General features: G+C 41.3%; 1 protein-coding gene across 4 annotated transcripts in view; it reads right to left on the bottom strand.

Annotated features, from left to right (window-relative positions):
- Positions 1–1,464: 1,464 nt before the first annotated feature.
- Plac1 (placenta enriched 1) overlaps positions 1,465–19,279 on the bottom strand; it is a 143,961-nt gene continuing 126,146 nt past the window's right edge. For all 4 annotated transcript variants that reach the window (XM_070038926.1, XM_070038927.1, XM_070038924.1 and 1 more), the window contains exon 3: positions 1,465–2,390. In XM_070038926.1, coding sequence (XP_069895027.1) covers positions 1,699–2,331 — 633 coding nt within the window. In that variant the 5' untranslated portion in view covers positions 2,332–2,390 and the 3' untranslated portion in view covers positions 1,465–1,698. The remainder of the gene's footprint in view (positions 2,391–19,279) is intronic.

Genomic DNA, 19,279 nt, shown 5'->3' with positions numbered 1-19,279 from the left:
TACTTTTTTAAAGAACTTTATATTAGCATGTGCAAACATGTACTAAAAACATTGTCTGCCTCTTAAAATTTCTGTTGACAAAATTATGTAGATTTATGGTGTGAAATTGAAAGGGGTGACATTAATCAAGATATATTGTATTGAAAACTGCTTTGCTAAATGGCAACTACTTTGTACAACTACTTAAAGATACTGAAAATAATGCCAGATATACCTTAAAAAGAATCTTCACATTGAATTAGTCAGAGGGATATATTATGTCTTATTATATTACTTTGATAAACTAGATTCTTGGCAGGGTAACTACCTTTAAAATTGTTATTATATTAGCAATAAAAAGGAATGAATAAACTCTGTGTAACAACAACAAAAACCAGTCTGCTTCTCAGTAGGTATGTGACCTTGGGCTACATTCTTAGTCACTGTATCTTGGTTTCTTTATTTGTACAATGGGTGTGATAAGAATGTTGCTCTCATAGGGTTGTAGCAAGGATCAAATGAGATGCTTTTTCTAAGGGCCGTGTTTTCTCTCTAGATGATCCCAGGACAGGATCCTTCTTCAGGACATTCTAGATCAGATCATATGACAAGTCCTCAGATGGCTTTTGTGACAACTCTAGTGTCTCTCATGTCCCCTTGTTTTAACTTCTCCATAGCATTTGTCACCATCTGAATTTATCATTGTTTACCAGCTGTGTGACCTTAATTTTTCCAAGTCCCTTCTGCTCATTGCCATATCCTTAATGCCTAGAGTCACATCTGGTATAGAGTAACACTGAATAACAAGTATTTGTTGAATAATATACTTACTATTCCAAGCCTTTGAGAAAGCTAATGGACAAGCAAACTTAAGTGAGATTTTTGTCTTTTCTTTTCGTGTGTGTGTGTGTGTGTGTGTGTGTGCTGGTACCAAGGGTTACATTCAGGGCCTGGATAGTGTCCCCTAGCTTTTTCACTCAAGGTTGGTGCTCTACTACTTGAGCCATACTTCTACTCTTGGTCTTTTTAATGGTTAATTGGAGATAAGAGCCTCAGGGACTTTCCTGCCTGGGCTGGATTTGAACCATGATCCTCAGATCTCAGTTTCCTGAGTAGCTAGAATTGTAAGCGTGAGCCACCAGCACCCAGCTTGGTGAGATTTTTCTAATTGATCATCTTGGTGGGAGAGCCTCCTTTCAAGGAATTATTAGTCTGTGACTAAAACATGGTTCAATTGAGCCTCAGGCACCAATGAGGGATGTGACTTATGTAATTCTTAGAATTACTGGTGGTTTCAAAGTCAGTACAATGATGCTTTGATTGCATGAAAAATGATAGAGCTGTAATTGGAACTATGAAGATATATAGCTTCAGTGGTATAATGGAGAGGTTCAGGTAGGGAAATCTTTCTTAGAGGAACTAGATGGAGAGCAAAGGCATCCTACATAGAATAGACATAGGCAAACCACTTTGAAAACTGCAACATTTATTCAACAAAAACACTCCTAGTTCATTTTTATGCCATCAGATTTTTCTTTCTTCCAAAAGGTATATATAGGGGGGGAAAACCCACTACAATTGGAATGAGAAGTTACTATAAGTTGTCCTTTCTCAAAAGGACTCCTAGGAGGACCTTAAGGGTACTTATTTTTCTGATAATAGGAAACACTACATTCTAATTCTAAAAAGGTTATCTTCAGAAGACTCAAGACTGGAGGATCACATGGGCCCCATGAGATCGTCGGAGTGAAGACACCAGTCCTCAGAAGAAATGGCAGGAAGTTGAGGTGACGGCATCGGACGGGCCCCCTGGGCCTCTGCTTGCTGAGGTGCATTCTGGGTACGGTCTTCATTGAAGACATAAGGTGGACAATCGCAGACAGGCGTTTGATTGGACGAGTTTAACATCTCACAGCATGGTTTACCTTTCTGAGCTACTGCAGAACTTTCTTTAGCTACTCTCATGGAATAGGGCTTAGTAAGCCAAGGAGAGCGCCTGGGGGCAGCGCAGGACACTGGGATCACATATCGAGATGATGTGCCCTTAGAAGCATAGTGTATCTCAGTGCTGTAGATAACTATGTCTTCCGAGACAGCCTTGGCTCTAATGCCACATTCAGTAACCCGGTAGGTGAACTGGTAGAAATGGGACTGAACATGATTAGGAGGACAACCTAGACCCAAGTGGAGCTCATAAAAGTGGACGTATACATCGTTGTTCAACATGAACGGGTGGACTGTGACCATGAACCAGTCCATGGAACATAGTACAGTCATTGAGCTTTGTCCAGAACAGACTGCAAACATGGCGGCGAAGAAGATCAGGCCTCCTACCAACTCAAAAACTTTCATCCTTGCAGCCAATCAGGCGACAGCCCACAGGAAACAGGAAGCTGGTCCAGAGAGGAGTTCTAAGGCACACAAAAGCACAAGACAGAAATCATGTGAAATATGATCTTCAATTGCTTTTTAACAAAAGCTTATTCCTAAATCGTTAAAAAGAGGAGGAAATTTAGGTGAGATAAAATTCCATTTTAATTTTATTGTTAGATTTCATCTGTTTATTGGTGTTTATAATGGCTTCTTTTGCTTTTTTTTTTTCAATGCTGAGGATGGAACCCACGGTGTTACACACATCAGGCAAGCCCTCTGTGCCTAAGGTACATTCCCAGCTCTACAATGGCTTCTTTGTGCCAGTGCTGGTTCATTGGAGATAAGAGTCTCACTGACTTTCCTGCCCAGGCTGGCTTTGAACTGCAATCCTCAGATCTCAGACTCCTGAGCAGCTAAGATCACCAGCATGAGACATCAGTGCCAAGCTACAAATTACATCTTTTAGTAGCTTTACTATATTGCTTTGTTATAAAATGCACACATCATTCATGTGTAGGATGAGAGTTGACACTAATCAGAAGTGGTATCCCATTGTGTGTCATGGTAACATGAAGCCAAACCAAAACTGTGTTTCATGTCAAACAAAGCATTCAGCCTTAAAAGGTCTCAATGTCCTCATATAGATGACCTGAATGGACCTTTCCTTATTGTCTTTTTCTTTGTTTTGTCTGTCCTGGGGCTTAAAAGTGCTGTCCCTCAGCTCAAGGCAAGCACTCTACCACTTGAGCCACAGTGCTACTTCCTGTTTTCTGAGTGGTTTATTGGAGACAAGAGTCTCATGGACTTTCCTTCCTGGGCTGGCTTTAAACCCTGATCCTCAGAGCTCAGCCTCCTGAGGAACTAGGATTACAGGCGTGAGCCACTGGCTCCTGCTGCTTATTGCCTTTTTAAAAAATTAAAAAAATTTTTTTTATTGTGAAAATACTGTACAGAGGGGTTACAATTACATGGGTATTGCCTTTTTTGTTGTTAGTAACAAGATTAATTTAAAAGACAAGTAAAAAAAATGTAGCTTATTCCTCACAACCACATATTTTTGCAATTTTGCAGAGTAGCTCACTTAAAAGTGAACAAAACTCCAGCAGGAGCATCCTAAGTCATCATGGCCAGAAGATTTCCTGATACACCCATGAGGTTACTTTGTAAAATAATAAAATGCAAAAAGAGAAAAACATGCTGTTTTTATTAGCATATATTAATTGTACGGAGATTTCATTGTAGTATTTCCATACATGAATAAAATGTCCTTTGATCATATTTACCCTTTCTTTCTTTCTTTCCTTCTTTCTCTTTCTTTCTTTCTTTCTTTCCTTTCTTCCTTTCTTCCCTCCTTCCTTCCTTGCTTCCTTTCTTTGTCTTTCTTCCCTTCCTTCCTTCCTTCCTTCCTTCCTTCCTTCCTCCCTCCCTCCCTCCCTTCCTTTCTTTCTTTCTTTCTTGTTTTTTATTGTTATTTTTTTCTTTTCTTTTTTTTTAAATTTAAATTTTTATTTTTTGTGAACATACTGTACAGAGGGGTTACAATTACATGGGCAAAACAATGAGTACATTTCTTATCAAGCATTGCAGCCTCCTCCTTTGTTTACCCTTCACATCCCTTCCCAGCCACCCCCCCCACCCCCACCCAATCCTCCCCTTTTTATTGTTATTATAAAGACTTTTTTTTGTGCCAGTCCTGGGGCTTGAACTCAGAGCCTGGGCATCCCTGATCTTCTTTTGCTCAAGGCTAGCACTCTACCACTTGAACCACAGTGCCACTTCTGGCTTTTTTTGTGTATATGGTACTGAGGAATCGAACCCAGGGCTTCATGCATGCTAGGCAAGCACTCTACCACTGAGCCACCTTCCCAGCCCTTTATTGTTATTATAAAGGTGCTGTACAGAGAGGCTACAGTTTCATAAGTCAGGCAATGAGAACATTTACTTCTGGACAATGTTACGCCTTCCCTCCCTCTCTCTCTCTCCATTCTTCCCTTGTGTCTCCACCCACAAAGTTGTATAGTTCATTTTCAATGTAGTGTCTCCTTTTCCTTTCACCTTCTACCTCCTTAGTGGTTTCCATTTTTCTTTTATGATCTTTTTGTTTTATTTTGGCTTGTTTTGTTAGCTTCCACATATGTGAGAAAACATATGGCATTAGTCTCTGTGGTACGGACTCATTTCACATTTAGCTTTACCCATTTTCTAGCAAACAAAGTTATTTGTATCTTTTGTCTCTTAACAACTCTTTTCCTCCATCCCCTCCTCCTCCACCACCTCCTCCACCTCTTACTCTTATTTCTCCTTCCCAAACAGTCACTCTACCACTTGAGCTACATTCTCAGTAATTTATTCGTCTTTAATGGCCTAGTAAAACTCCACTGAGTATATATAGCACATAGTATTCATCCATTGATCAGTTGATGGGCACCTAGGGTGATTCTATACTTTGCAATTGTAAATTCCTTGTTGACTTACACACTTTTCGTTACATGCCCAGGAATACTAGAGCAGGAAGTTCTATTTTCTTCTAGGAACCTCTATATGGATTTCCATAGTAACTACCAATTTGCATTTCTACAAAGATTATATAAGGGTTCTTCCTCTCCACACCATCTTTTCTAGCATTCATTGTTATTTGTTTTCTTCATGATAGCCATTGTGACTGGGGCGAAGTGGAATCTCAGCATAGAAAAACATTCTGGTTTTTAACTTTACATTTTTCAATGCCTATTGCACATGCAAATGACTTAAAAGCCCCACTTTTTTTAAAAAAGGGAGAATAGGGACTTGGTTTAAGTGACAGAGCCCTGTCTAGCAAGCATGAAGGCCCTGAGTTCAAATCCCAGGATGGTCAGTGTGGGGCGGGAGAAAGGGAGCATTAAGTTTTCACTTTCTTCACTGATTGACAAACTATTTCCTAAAATCATTGCTCTAGATTCTTCTTTTCTGTTCCCCAGGTTTTTGTCTTTTTCTTAATTGGAAGCTCAGTGGCCATATCCTAGTTCTGTTGCCTTTTATGTCTGAAGGAGTAGTAGGCAGAGTAGTAGGGAGGAAAAACAAAGTAAAGCTAAGATTAAGCATCTAAAATAATGATACCAGAAGGGGATGAAAAGTAAAGAAAGAACACAGGGAAGGAGGGAAGGGTGAGAAATAGGAAGAAAGAGAGGGAAACAGATGAAAGGAAAGGAAGTAGAAGGAGAGCAGGAAGGAAGGAAGGGAGTAATGAAAATAGAGGGAAAGGGAAAAAGAAGGAAGGGGCAAAGGAGTAGAAAGAGAGGGAGAGAGGAAGATAGGAAGTGAAGAAGGGAGCTGAGACAAATATGGAGAGAAACAAGGAGAAGGAGAGGGAAAGAGAGATAAAAGTATAGGGCCGAAGGGAGAGGAAGGAAAGAAAGAAGAAAGGAAGGGAGAAAGGGAAGAAAGGAACGGACAAGAAAGAAGAAAGGGATAGAGGAAGGAAGGGAGGGAGAAAGAAGGCTGGAAGGAGAAGGGAGGGGGAGGAAATGGGGAGGGAAAGGGAAAGAGTAAGCAGCCTGGACAAAGGCTATGTACATATGACCACATGAGATAATGTTAAGCAAAATGTACTCCAAGACAGGGATACAAGAGTTTTTTTTTCTTTCTTGCTAGTGTTTTTAATGTATTTACAATGCACTATGTGATTCTTTTGTTTTTATTGTATGTTCTTCCCCCATGGCATAACCCCTATTTTCACTAGATTTGATGCAGGTGTTCTGCACCTTGTATATACATTCTTGTAATTTGGGGAGTGGAAGGGATATTGTGGAATACTTAAATGGGGTTGCAGGCTGACCCATTGTGATGACGAGATGTACAGGACTCAATGTTGAAAATGAACTTTACAATTTCAGGGTGGGGGGGGGCTGGAGGAGTCAGGGAATTGGGGAGGGAAATGATGGTAAGGGGAAAACAAAGGAGGAGGTAACAATGCTCACTATGAAATGTACTCATTACCCTACTCATGTAACTGTAACCCCTCTGTACAACATTTTTACAATACACGCACACACACGTGCGCGCGCGCGCACACACACACACACACACACACACACACACATAGAGAGAGAGAGAGTAAGGGACGTGGAGATGGAACAAAGAGGGAGGGAAGGAAGGAAGGAAGGAAGGGAAGGAGGGAAGGAGAAAGGGAGGACACCATGAAATATTGTTCAATTTAGCTTTCATTTTAAAAATGAAAATGGCTGAAAATAAAATAAAAAAGTTACGGAATAATGGGATTTGCTTTCCTTCCCTGCTCAGATAGGTAACCCTTGTATAAATGATTTCATTTCCAGATTGATATTTATTGTCTACTATGTTCACAGAGCCAGGCTAAAAGACAGCAGAGAGCTGGGCTAAAAGACAGCTGAAGACCTTTCTTTCCTCCCTCTTCCCTAGTTGCAAAGATGTAGCTCTTTCTTTTCCTATGCTCTTGATGAAATGGCTATATTCTTTAATGGAAACCATAGCATAGGGGTGGACTAGTCAAATGCATTGGCCTGGATGAAACACTTTGTTTCTCATTGATATAGCTCAAACACCTTGTCCTTCTTTAATGACTCCTCATTCTCTTGTGAGTGTTGGGGTATAAAGAGAAGCCAAAGGGATTCGCCTGGCTCCTTCCTTTTCTCTTTGTTCATTCTTAAACCTCTCTCCCCGGGCTGCTTCCCCCCTCACCCCACAAAGCAAAAATAGAAGCAGCAGTCACACAAACACACACACACACACACACACACACACACACACACACACACACGCCATATCCTATCTCTGTACATTTCCTCAGGCCTCCAAACTAAAACAAACAACACAACAACAAAAACAAATAAATCCTGATGTGAGTTGGTCCTGGATGAATCACCAGTTGAATAAACAAACCACTTGGTCCAGAATTATACATGCTTTATGTTGTATGCTGAGCTTCCTTTGGGTAGCTGAGAAAATCACCCCTCACTTCTCCATTCTTGTCTTGGTGTAAAGGAGACTACCTTGTGTAAGCATGCTTCAGGAATCTCTCTCTCTCTCTCTCTCTCTCTCTCTCTCTCTCTCTCTCTCTCTCTCTCTCTCTCTCTCTCTCTCTCTCTCTCTCTCTCTCTCTCCTTCCCTTCCTTCTCTCCTTTCTTTCCTTGACATCACTTCACACAGCCTAGGCTGGGCTCTGAACTTAAACCACCTTGTTAAATAGTTCCAAGACTAGGTCAAGGAAACAATTTTTTCATCCCAGTTCGGTTTATGAACATCCCCAAACTGAGACTCAAGTTTAAAGCTGTGTTTGCTCAGGAGTTAAGCCATCCGATTCTCTCTCTCTCTCTCTCTCTCTCTCTCTCTCTCTCTCTCTCTCTCTCTCTCTCTCTCTCTCTCTCTCTCTCTCAGATGTCTTTCTTATACTCCTCCCACATTCCTTATTCTCATAGATAATCCAAATAGAGTTATAAAATGCCTAGATTCTCTGAGAAACAAGATGGCGGCTCCTCAAGCAATCATTTTAGATGACCTCCTCGCTCCACACCCACTTCTCCAATCACTGTACTGAATCAGTCTGAAAGACGGGGTTCAGGGACATCAGTGAGTTTTGTGGGATCATTTTAGAACAAATCTCCAAACTTGGACAGGACAGAATCCATTTCCTCTGGTTTTCTCCAAGCCAGGAACAGATGGCCATGTGATGGAAGCAATAAATGAAGATGTCTATGTGGGTGACAGCATATCCCTGAGTTCAGAAAAAGCTTTAAAAGGAAGTCAGTACAACGTTCAAGACTGTGCAATCCTCAGGTGAGAGGGATGAGCAGGGTGATTAGGAGGAGCACAGTGTACTTGCTAATGAGTTTGCAAAGGCTCAGCTCTATGCCAAACATTGGGAATGGCTCCTTTTGGTTGAATACAGGTCATCAAAAAAATGGGGCATTTGCTCTTCTGCTGTTGCTTGCCATTCCCAGGGATGGGGAAAGGGCTGTGTGTGTGTATGTGTGTGTGTGTGTGTGTGTGTGTGTGTGTGTGTGTGTGTGTGTGTGTGTGTGTCTATGTGTGTGTGTGTGTGTGACAGAGAGAGAGGCATACTGACAGACAGAGACAGAGACAGAAAGGAGTAGCTGCTGGAGGATGGTCACAAGTCATTTGTAACACAGTGTGAACTTATCACATCAACTGGCTTTTCTGACACCTAGATGAGATGTGCTAGTGGGATGGGATCTGGGGAAAGGGAGGAGAAGGTAAGCTCTGGTTTCAGGGGCCAGAAAGAGGGGAGAGGCTGGAGATGGGAAATGGAGGTGTGTGTGTGTGTGTGTGTGTGTGTGTGGATCTGGGGAAAGGGAGGAGAAGGTAAGCTCTGGTTTCAGGGGCCAGAAAGAGGGGAGAGGCTGGAGATGGGAAATGGAGGTGTGTGTGTGTGTGTGTGTGTGTGTGTGTGTGTGTGTGTGTGTGTGTGTGTGTGTGTGTGTGTGTGTGTGTGTGTGTGTGTGTGTATCTGGGGAAAGGGAGGAGAAGGTAAGCTCTGGTTTCAGGGGCCAGAAAGAGGGGAGAGGCTGGAGATGGGAAATGGAGGTGTGTGTGTGTGTGTGTGTGTGTGTGTGTGTGTGTGTGTGTGTGTGTGTGTGTGTGTGTGTGTGTGTGTGTGTGTGTGTGTGTGTGTGTGTGTGTGTAAAGGTATTTAGTGGCCCAGGGTCTATGGACAGAGTTCTGGTTAAAAGTCTCCAGCAATCTTCCAAGCTGAAGGGAAAATCCAGACAGCACCACTTACCTTGTCCCACTTTCTGCTCCAATAGCTGCACTACTAGAAAATAGGTCTCTGGGTTTGCATGACCAGACCCCCTTCCATTTGGACTTGATGACAAATTTGCCTCACAATGAGCTGAGATACATTTGTCTAAGAGAGTTGGGCTCAACTATGACACACATCGTTCTGAAGTGAGCCACAGAGAGGCCCATTGCACCTGGCTGCAAAATATTTGCTTTCCTTGCAGCTACAGAGTACAAGAAGCTTTCTGTTTTTCAAAATGTGGTTTATGTATATATATTGCCCATTAGCTCCTCCAGAGTTTTTCCTTCTCTTTTTTTTTCAAGAACTCTTTAATACACTTAATTCTTAATAAATCCTTTACATTTAAAGTAGTGGAATGTTTCATTTTAAGCATAGGAGCTCTCTCTCTCTCTCTCTCTCTCTCTCTCTCTCTCTCTCTCTCTCTCTCTCTCTCTCTCTCTCTCTCTCTCTCTCTCTCTCTCTCTCTTTCCTGGAATCAAACCTGCTTTTTAAGTGATGCTCAGAAGAACACAAGTACACATATTTGAAATATACTTATATCTCTCACCAAGAATGATAAAAGTAGATTAGCAAAAGCGTGAGATCATGAGAAACCAAAATAGCTCACTTTTTTCGTTCTTATAAACAAAACAGCCCACCTTTTTTGTTCTTATAAACAAAATGGAAGGGGTTAGTCTAAACAAATAAAAAAGAAGAAAAAAGGAAGAAGGTAATATCACTTCATTTCATTCTTCATTCTTCTTCTTCTTCTTTTTTTTGCTAAAAATGCTGCTTAGCAGGGATTTTTTTTTAGTATATGGAAATGGATTTGTGTTGTACTGTTTAGGGAATAATTACAAGAAAACAGGGCATGTACAGTTAGTAGAGATATAGATTTTTCCCCCAGATATTTTTTGATCTGTGAATGTAAAATCTGTGGGTGCTGGGTTGATTGCATTTATGGGGAACAATGTGATATTATGATAACATGTATATAATGTCCAATGATTAAATCCAACTGTTTAACATATCCATCATCTCATATTTTTCTCAACGTTGACAGTGGAATAGTGGTTTGCAGAGAGCTGGAGTGAGGGCTGTAGTTAGGGAAAGGGGAGATGGTAGTACAGAGTTTCAGCTAGACAGGAAAAATAAATTTCTGAGATCTATTGCATGGCATGGTGATTACAGTTAATAATGTATCATATATTTCAAAAATCACTAAAAGAGTAGATGGAAATTTTCTCACTACGAATGCTATTTCTTAATGTTGTCTCCCAAAGAGTTCGAATATTAGTCTAAACACAGAACATTTTTAGTGCCAGGAAGAAAAAGATTTTTTTTTAAAGCAAACAAAAGCTGAAGTGTATACCTTTTTTAAAAAATTAGGGAGCAAAGTGAGATGTTTCACACAAATCTCCTGGAAAGCAGACAGGATTTTTGTTTCCCCATCTCTTGTGATGTTGTTTGAGACAAATATGAACTCTTCACATGGAGGAGGGAGAGAGGAATTAGCTAAACATTTCCACATCTGGAAAGAACTCACTCCATAGGCTCTTGGAAGCTTTTTGGTTCAAGACTTCCTTATTTTAAAAATTCCATATACCCAGGGCAGTATTGTGAGCATTTGTATATTGTTTTCCCAGAATCTTGTTGTCACAACAAAGGAAAACAGAGGGGGAAAAGGAAAGTCCAAACCAGCATGTAATTATCTCAGGGAAATATAACTGTCAGAGCTTTTGATTTGTAACACCGAGTTCACTTTCTTGCAGCTGATTTGAAGAAAAATGAATCCAAGTTGGAATAAAAATTCTTTTTACAAACCCAGAATGGAAAAAAAAAAGATCCTAAGACTTTGTGAACTCTTTCACTTAGAAACACGAGCAGTCACATTCTAACTTTGCCCTGCAAACTACTGCAAGCTTTGACAGCCTTTTTAAATCGAGTTTCTTTTATAGCCCAGTGTAAAAAGAATTAGTTGGTTCACTGCTCTCAAAGAAAGTGAGGATTGTGATTAATACTAATGATATTGAAGGTACATGAAAGTGAGTTTGAAATGAAATAACTGCTTTTGTAGAATTTGCATTTGTTTTAAAGACTCCGGGGGCCACTTCTATTTTTCAACCCCATGAAGCGCAGTGTTAAAGTAACTGCACATTATTCATATGTGTGGAAGAAGAATTATGAACTGCTAAAGCCTGAAAACACCTTGAGTGTGTCCTGAAAAAGACTCCATTAAAATTACACTAAAAAGCCGTCATTAATTTTTTTTCTTCTCAAAGTAATTGCAGAAAAATTGGGAGATATAGAAAACGAGAAGAAAAATACTTCTCAGTCCCCAAATCATTATTGTTATTTTTTTGTTTTCTATACTTCACATTTTGCTGGGCAGGAAGGCACATGAACATATAAATGACTCAGAGTCGTGTCTGGAAAAAAAAGTCAAGGCTTTTTGAAAGCTGTTTTTAATTTTTGACATTGAATTTGAAAGCAATCAAAGTATTATTTTTTGTTTGGGCCATCTGGTTTTATTCTTATAATCTGCTAAGCTATCAAGCGTAGTTTAAATGTCATGGTTCATCTCATACACAAATAAAGGTTGTGAAATAAACACGAGTCCAAACTCTTTGGAAGAGAGAGATTTTCATTGAGTCACAAATTCGGTAACTAAAAGGTAAGTAGTCCAATGTGAAATCAAAGCATAATCAAGGCTTCACGACAATGGTAAAGCATCCCATAGCTGAACACAAATATTTTAAAATAAATACAATAAGCTGTATTTTCAGTGAAATTGCAAATCTCAGGTCATGGGAACTCCTTCTTTTTCATGCAGAGACGCTGAGTTGGTTTAATTTTAAACAGAGGGATGTATTTCATAATTTCCATAAAATGTAAGGAAAATCCCAAGTGCATGCCTCTAATTCAGTTTAGGTTTTAATATAATCATTTATTTGAGTTTGATTTGTTTCAGAAAACGACACTGTTTGCCACAAAACCCTAGAGTCCTTTATCATTTGAAAAGACAAGGTAGGTTTGTGTCTGTGTAATGCTTTGAAGCCCACAGCAGCCCCAGTCACATTTTTAACCCATTAGTTAGCCTCTGGAATTCTGCCTAAACCAAATAAAGGACCATTGACCTGAGGTGATTTCAAGGTGTTACCATGAGGATGCAGAGAATGGGATTAGATGCTCCTGCCAGGGTGTCTCCACCTCTCTGATATACCTGTGCCAATAAATGAGGGCTCTAGATGGCTTTTGGAAAACAGTCAGGCATCTCTCTCTCTCTCTCTCTCTCTCAAATTGAGAATTTGGGTACAGGAAAGCTATATATATATATGTATATATATGTATATATATGGTCACTTAAGGGTATGTGTGTGTGTGTGTGTGTGTGTGTGTGCACGCACGTGCGTGCATGCATACATCATACCCAGAATGTGACCTCTTAGTGCATGCGCATACATTTTAATTGAGACCATCCACCATCTTTTGGCTCCCGAGAAGCACAAAAAGCTCCGAAAAGGCTCCTTTGATAGGAAGGTTGCCAGTGGTTTCTAGGAAACCTACAGTTTAGAATGCATATTGCAGAAGGTAGAAATGCCTTGCTTTGTGGCAAAGACATTATCAGGACAGCAAATGCTCTATGAGCAGAGAAGAATGTCTATACTAATACAAGATATCTAAATGGAGCAAAAAAATCAGGTTTTTTTGTGGTAGTACTGATACTTGAGCTCAGGATCTGGGCATTGCCCCTTCATTTTTTCACTCAAGGCTGGTGCTCTACCACTTGGGCCACAACTCCCCTTCCAGCTTTTGGCTGGTTAATTGGAAGCAAGAGTCTCACAGACTTTCCTGCCTGGCATGCCTTCGAACTGCAATACTTGAATTTCTTACAGCCATGAACCACCAGCACCTGGTTGATATTGAATGACTTTCAAGACAAGACCCACATAAATAGCCTCTGGCACTAGGGGTGTAACTCAAGTGGTAGAGCATTTGTCTAGAAAGTGCAGCATGTTCTGCATGAATGTTTGCCATCTGTATGCATTCTTAAATACCTATCACACACACACACACACACACACACACACACACACACACACACACAGACAGAACATTCTGTCACAGAATCTTATACTAATGGGACAGAAATTCTCTTTCTAGCTATTCTGATTCATTCAGCTTCTACCTAAATAAGAAACAAAAAAATACTCAGTTCATCATCAGCCTTTTTTTCTGTTCATTTTTGAACAACTTTTAGAGTTATGTCTCATCATCCCTCTTGATACTTACTTGCAGCTGCCTTGTAAGGTCCCTAAAGGCAAGGATCATGGACTAAAGTGTGGAAATAGAGGCCAGCAGGGTAGAGAGCCTTGGTCAAGATCAAGGTTAGGTAAGTGATTTGGGGGCCTCATGCCTTTCCAACTAGCCTGGCTTGTTTATAATGCACGCACAACTGCAAGACCTTATTATGCCTTAATCCTTCTGAAAGGAAGAGAAAGGCCTAAGTGGCTTGGCCTATGGACTACCACTCCAAGAGACATGGAGAAATCTGCTAGAATTCCTGATGGTTGAATTATGTAGAAGGGGCAAAATTTAATTATGATTTATTTAATGACTTTTTTTTGTTTATGTGATACCAAGGAATTGAACCCAGGGCCTCATGCATGCTAGGCAAGTACTCTACCACGAAGCCACCTTCCAAGCCTAAGAACTGATTTTTAGACAGAGCCAAGAGAAGCTCAAGGGGTTCTGGGAGCAACCCTTGCCACCACTGGGGGCGAAGGTGAGGGAAGCTCTCAGGAGGTGCATGGCTCTGTAGGCCAGAACGAGGCTTTCTAGGATAGACTAAGCTTTGAAAAGAGCAAGAGAAAAAATATTCTCAGTGGTTCCTTTTGGGTTGTATCACAGGCCAGAGAAGGCAGGTCTAGTTACACCCTAGGTAAGTGTATAATTTATGCTTTTTGCAGAAAGCTGGGCCTCATTTCCTAGAAAACAATCTAGAATGCAAGGTACCACTGATGTGACAGCAATGGTAGATGGGGTGACAGCAACTTTCCAGGAGACAGATGATCCCCATATTCCAGAAGCTCTGTGTACCTCCTTAAGAACCTGACCCAATCCCAACAAATAGCAATTTCTCAGACCCAGCCATGAGCTCTTCAATGTAGCTCAGAATGCTTAGGTTGGATATCAAGAGGTATGGAAGGAAGGGCGGTTTAGTTTCCCACAAGGCCACCTCCCACCAGGATATAGCATTCTCTGCAGTGGAAGAACGGAACAAAGTTCAGGATAACTAGGCCATTGGGGTATTTTTTTTTGTCGGTTGTGGGGCCTGAACTCTGGGCCTGGGTGCTGTCCCTCAGTTCTTCAGCTCAAGACTAGCACTCTACCACCTGAGCCACAGCACCACTTTCATTTTTTTCTGCTTATGTGGTGCTGAGGAATTGAACCCAAGGCCTCATGCATGCAAGGCCAGCACTCTACCACTGAGCCACCTTCCCAGACCTTATTGAGGTATTTTGGTGCTGGTATTGGTGCTTGAACTCAGAGCCTCTAGCTTGTTTTTTTCTTTTTTCTCAAGGCGGACACTCTGTCGCTTGAGCCACTTTGGCCTTTATGCTGGTTCATTGGAGATAAGAGTCTCATACACTCTTCTGCTGAGGCTCACTTTGAACCACAATCCTCAGATCTCAGTCTTCTGAGTAGCCAGGATTATAGGCATGAGCCACCAGTGCTTGGTGAAACATGAATATTTTGTCTTGTATAGAGATAAACAACTTTTCCACGTGCTCTCAAAAGACTCCGTATTTTTTTTTTAAGTTTCTTTTTCTTCTGAAGTAAATGGGAATGAGGATAGAAACAGTCCGTTTTCTAGACAAAAGCAGCTGTCTGGCTGTACACAACCTGAGATTCATTAAGACACTGTGTTAAGGGCTCTCCATATGATATCACTTTTAATTCTCATTGCAACCCTGTGCCATAGGGAGTGTTATTATTAGCCTCATCTTAAGGAAGAAGAAATTGAGGACTGGAAGGTGAAGAAACCCAGTAAACACACACAGCTAGTATGTGGCAAAGGCAGGCTGGAACTATACACGATGTTCACAGGGCTTCTATAGTTCTTTTTTTTCTAGCATATAACAACACAGAAAAGAACCAAGGGAAAGTAGTCAAAAATAGAGGCAGAAGTTGTTTATGGGTGTCAGGGGCTAGGGTGATGGGGGAGGTAGGCTAAGCTAATAACTTTTCAAGTAGAGGAAAGTGGAAAAAAAAGAGGCAATAAATGAGACAGAAATTCAGTTGAGTAGATAATTCTAGATTACTGTTTATATTTTATCACTCCTTATATTTTAGACTTCTTGAGAGCAGGCAGTCATTTCCTATTTCAATATAACACATTTGTTCCATGAGCTGCATGTATACCCAGAACATAATGAACTTGGGGACATGCTATATATTCAGGCTGTCCCAATATAGTTTGACAAGGGAAATGTAGATGGCTTCTCCACAAAGCCACCAGATACGGCCACACCAAATGATGAAGAATGGCCTGCATGTTCACCCAATAAATTTTCCTGATAGAGAAAGACTCCTACGTATTCTCAAAGTTTTATATTTCTTACAGAAGCAGAGAAATACATATTCCTAATTACACTCTGAAGACAGAGATTGTGTCTTGTTCTGATTTCATCATGTCTTTCAAAACAATGTTGAGAGAGCTTGCATGGCAGGGTAAGGGCTGTACAACAGCCAAATGACCAACCCAGTGGGCAACGCTCCATTAATGCCTCCTTCCTTCCTTCCTTCCTTCCTTCCTTCCTTCTTTCCTTCCTTCCCTTTCCTCCCTCCCTCCCTCTTATCCTCCCTCTCTCCTATCCTCCCTCATCCCTCCTCCCTCTCTCTTTGGCTTGAACTCAGGGCCTCTCTTGCTTAGTTTTTTTTTTTTGCTTAAGGCTAGCACTCTACCATTTGAGCCACACCCCCACTTCCAGCCTTTTGCTGGTTGGTGGGATATAAGAGTCTTAAAGAGTTTTCTGCCTTAGGCAGGTTTTGAACCACTATCCTCAGATCTCAGCCTCCTGAGTATCTAGGATTGTAGGCCTGAGCCACTGGCATTTGGCAAGTGCCATTTCCTAGGCAACCTTTATCTCTGGTATCACTTGGGTCTTTGCAAATACTTTCCTGCTCACTTAATAGAAAGAAGCCATTTAGAGGACATGAAGAAATCAGCATGGCTGGAGCAGTCTTCCTTTCTGGCTAAAACCACTAGCTTGAAACACTGGAGTAAAGAATTGCACATATTTCCCTCACAAATGCCATTTGGTGCTTTCTCTAGCTCTTTATGAAGAATCTTATATTGTTTGAGCTATGGACTTGGCTCATAGCAAGAGCTGAACAACTGTGGCACCCACCTGTTAGAAATCAAGACTGGGGTATTAAAACCAGAAGTGCTGGCCCATTCCATGTTGTATGGAAAGCAAACCTCTCATAAACCCGGGGATTAGCATGCTCACATTGGGGCAATGACTTAAGCAGGTGCCCATTCTATGGGTTGTTCACTCATTTTTTTCCTAACTGTCTAGAGATAGAAGCTGAAACAGAAGACATTCTCAAAGGGCATGACCCTAAATAAGGGATGAGGATGTGACACATTCTTTGTTCTTTGCTTACTTAGGAAATGGACAGAAAGTCTTGGCACAAAACGACAGCTGTCCTGTGTCTTTGGTGGGGTTGGGCTATGGAAACTAGGGGGAAAAATCTGACTACAAAAATAGGAAGGCTTCTTTATCAGTGGGTATGGAAATTCAAAACACACCCTCACTAATGAGTTTAAATTCTGAGTTCCGAAATAAGTAACACTTTCAAATAATGACACAAAAGTGTTTAAGAATGTTGCATTCAATGATCACCACAACCCTCGAAAAGTATTATTGTTATTATATTATTATTACCTTCATTTTACACAGAAGAAAACCAATGTTTAGAACAATAACACCCCAAGTGACATATGTAGTGAATAAAAGTGTAGTTCCATTCCAAGTGTCTTGTAACACACAAAATCACTCATCCATTGAACTATCCTGCTTCTGCATAGACGTAGCAAAAGCTCAGCTCTGTTAGCTAGACCGACCTAAGCTTGCATTAGGACTCTGTCACTCACATCCTGCCTATGTGAGCCTGGACAAGTCATATTCCTTCCCCCCCAACCCCGCCCCCAGCTTCAGTTTTCTCATAGAAACCTGGAAGTTACAACAAAAGCAACCTCATAGGATTGGAAGGTTAAAAGTGGTATGAGAAACTGCACGTACAAGGCCTGGCACAGAGCAAGGGTCTCATAAATGGGAGCTATAGAATAGGCCCAGGCAGACAGCCTGGCTGCAGGGTTCCATCTGCCCCCATCTCCCTCCACTCCCTAGTGAGTCCCAACTAGAGTCCCATCAATCTGCCACTCTCCTTGGGGGAGTTGCTGAAAATTCCTGGCACACATGTCTCCTTCTCCTACAGGGATGGATTTTGGATGCTCCTCTATCCCACCTCTGTTACCACTGAATTATGGGGAGAGAGAGCAGGAGAGAAGACCCATTGAGAGAGAGAGAGAGAAGAAAACAAACGCCTTCTGTATACTCCCACTCTGGCTCATGCCTGAAATAGGTGTTTGGTAAATACTGGAGGAATGTATGTGCAAGTGGATGAAAAAAGAAGAGATGGCAGACAGGGCTGGGGAAAGGAGGGAAAGCAATGCAAGTGGTGGCAAACTGTTCCTGATGATGTCTCTATAACATCTGTCTTTAGAACGTCCCCTACCTAGGGATTGTGGACATTCCCAACTCTTTTCCTCCCTAGGCAAAAGCCATATGCCACACTTGACAAGTCTCTACCCCTCCAAGATACCTAGATAGCTTAAAAAAGTCTCCATTTGGGGCTCAGAGTTACCTGAATGTCTCAGCTGTGGGAAGACAACAGAGTTCCGTTCCAATGCTGATCGCAGAAAGCTCAAAGGCTAGCCAGAGACTTTCCACATTTGGAGATGCCCTTCTAGTTCTGACACCAAGCAATGGTGTGCCACACGATGGATCTACTAATCTGTATTTTGCATTGAACATGTATAAACAATGTGACTACCAGGGTTTTTCTGTGAAGGATTTACAAACAAGTGAAGACACCTGTACACAAGGATGGATAAACATGAGCACTGGCTGTGCATACGAACCATGGGCAGGGCTGAGGATGATGCTTTTTATGGGTAACATCTGAAAACCGTATGTGCCCATGGATTCTCAGTGCCCTCCATAAGGTCAACTTCTGTTCTGACATTTGTTTTAAATAAGGTTCTCTTCCATAGAAATGCCACTGGAGGACAAACATGCAGAATATGCATTTGGCTTTTCTTGGGTGTTAAATATTTTATTTGATGTGCTGATTTTCATACTACATTGCTGGAAAATTAATATATATTTAATGAATTGCCCATGTGATGGTCTCTTGCCACAAAAATAACAAAATGCAGATCCGGAATCCTTGATTCTATACCTCTTTATTAAATTCATTTTTATTATCTTTAAATAATATTGTCTCAGCTTTCTTATTAGATACTTTTTTTGGGCTGGCCCTGGGGCTTGAACGCGGGGCCAGGGTGCTGTCCCTCAGCTCTTCAGCTCAAGGCTAGCGCTCTACCACTTGAGCCACAGCACCACTTCCGGCTTTTTTCTTTTTGCTTATGTGGTGCTGAGGAATTGAACCCAGGGCCTCATGCGTGCAAGGCAAGTGCTCTACCACTGAGCCACCTTCCCAGCCCCAAGTTGCTCTTTTATTGTGAAAATTGAAAACTATTGGTGAAAGTCAGAGTTGACTTCCAGTGGGGGCAAGGGAATTCTGGCTAACAGATCAGTAGATGAGTTCCAAGGAGTGTGTTTATAACACCCTGATACAGAGACTCCGAGGTGGGAGTAATTTTGGCTTAGTGGCAGCTGGTTAGGCAGCTGGCAGAGAGCAGCTGCCAGAGGGGGGACTTCTTCTATGAAGGGTAGAATTCACATTTAGACTTCTGGATTGAGTTGTTCAAGTTGGCCTGACCCTAAGTGGAATTCTCTATATAATTATATACATACATACCTATCTGGCTAGCTAGGTATGCTTGCACGAAGAATGGAGGCAGTGCAAAGCAGGCCC

Source organism: Dipodomys merriami, unplaced genomic scaffold (genome assembly GCF_024711535.1).
Source record: "Dipodomys merriami isolate MVZ:Mamm:240054 unplaced genomic scaffold, mDipMer1.0.p SCAF_3, whole genome shotgun sequence".
Lineage (NCBI taxonomy): Eukaryota > Metazoa > Chordata > Mammalia > Rodentia > Heteromyidae > Dipodomys > Dipodomys merriami.
Note: the sequence above shows the minus strand (reverse complement) of the source record. Positions and strands in the feature narration are given on the sequence as shown.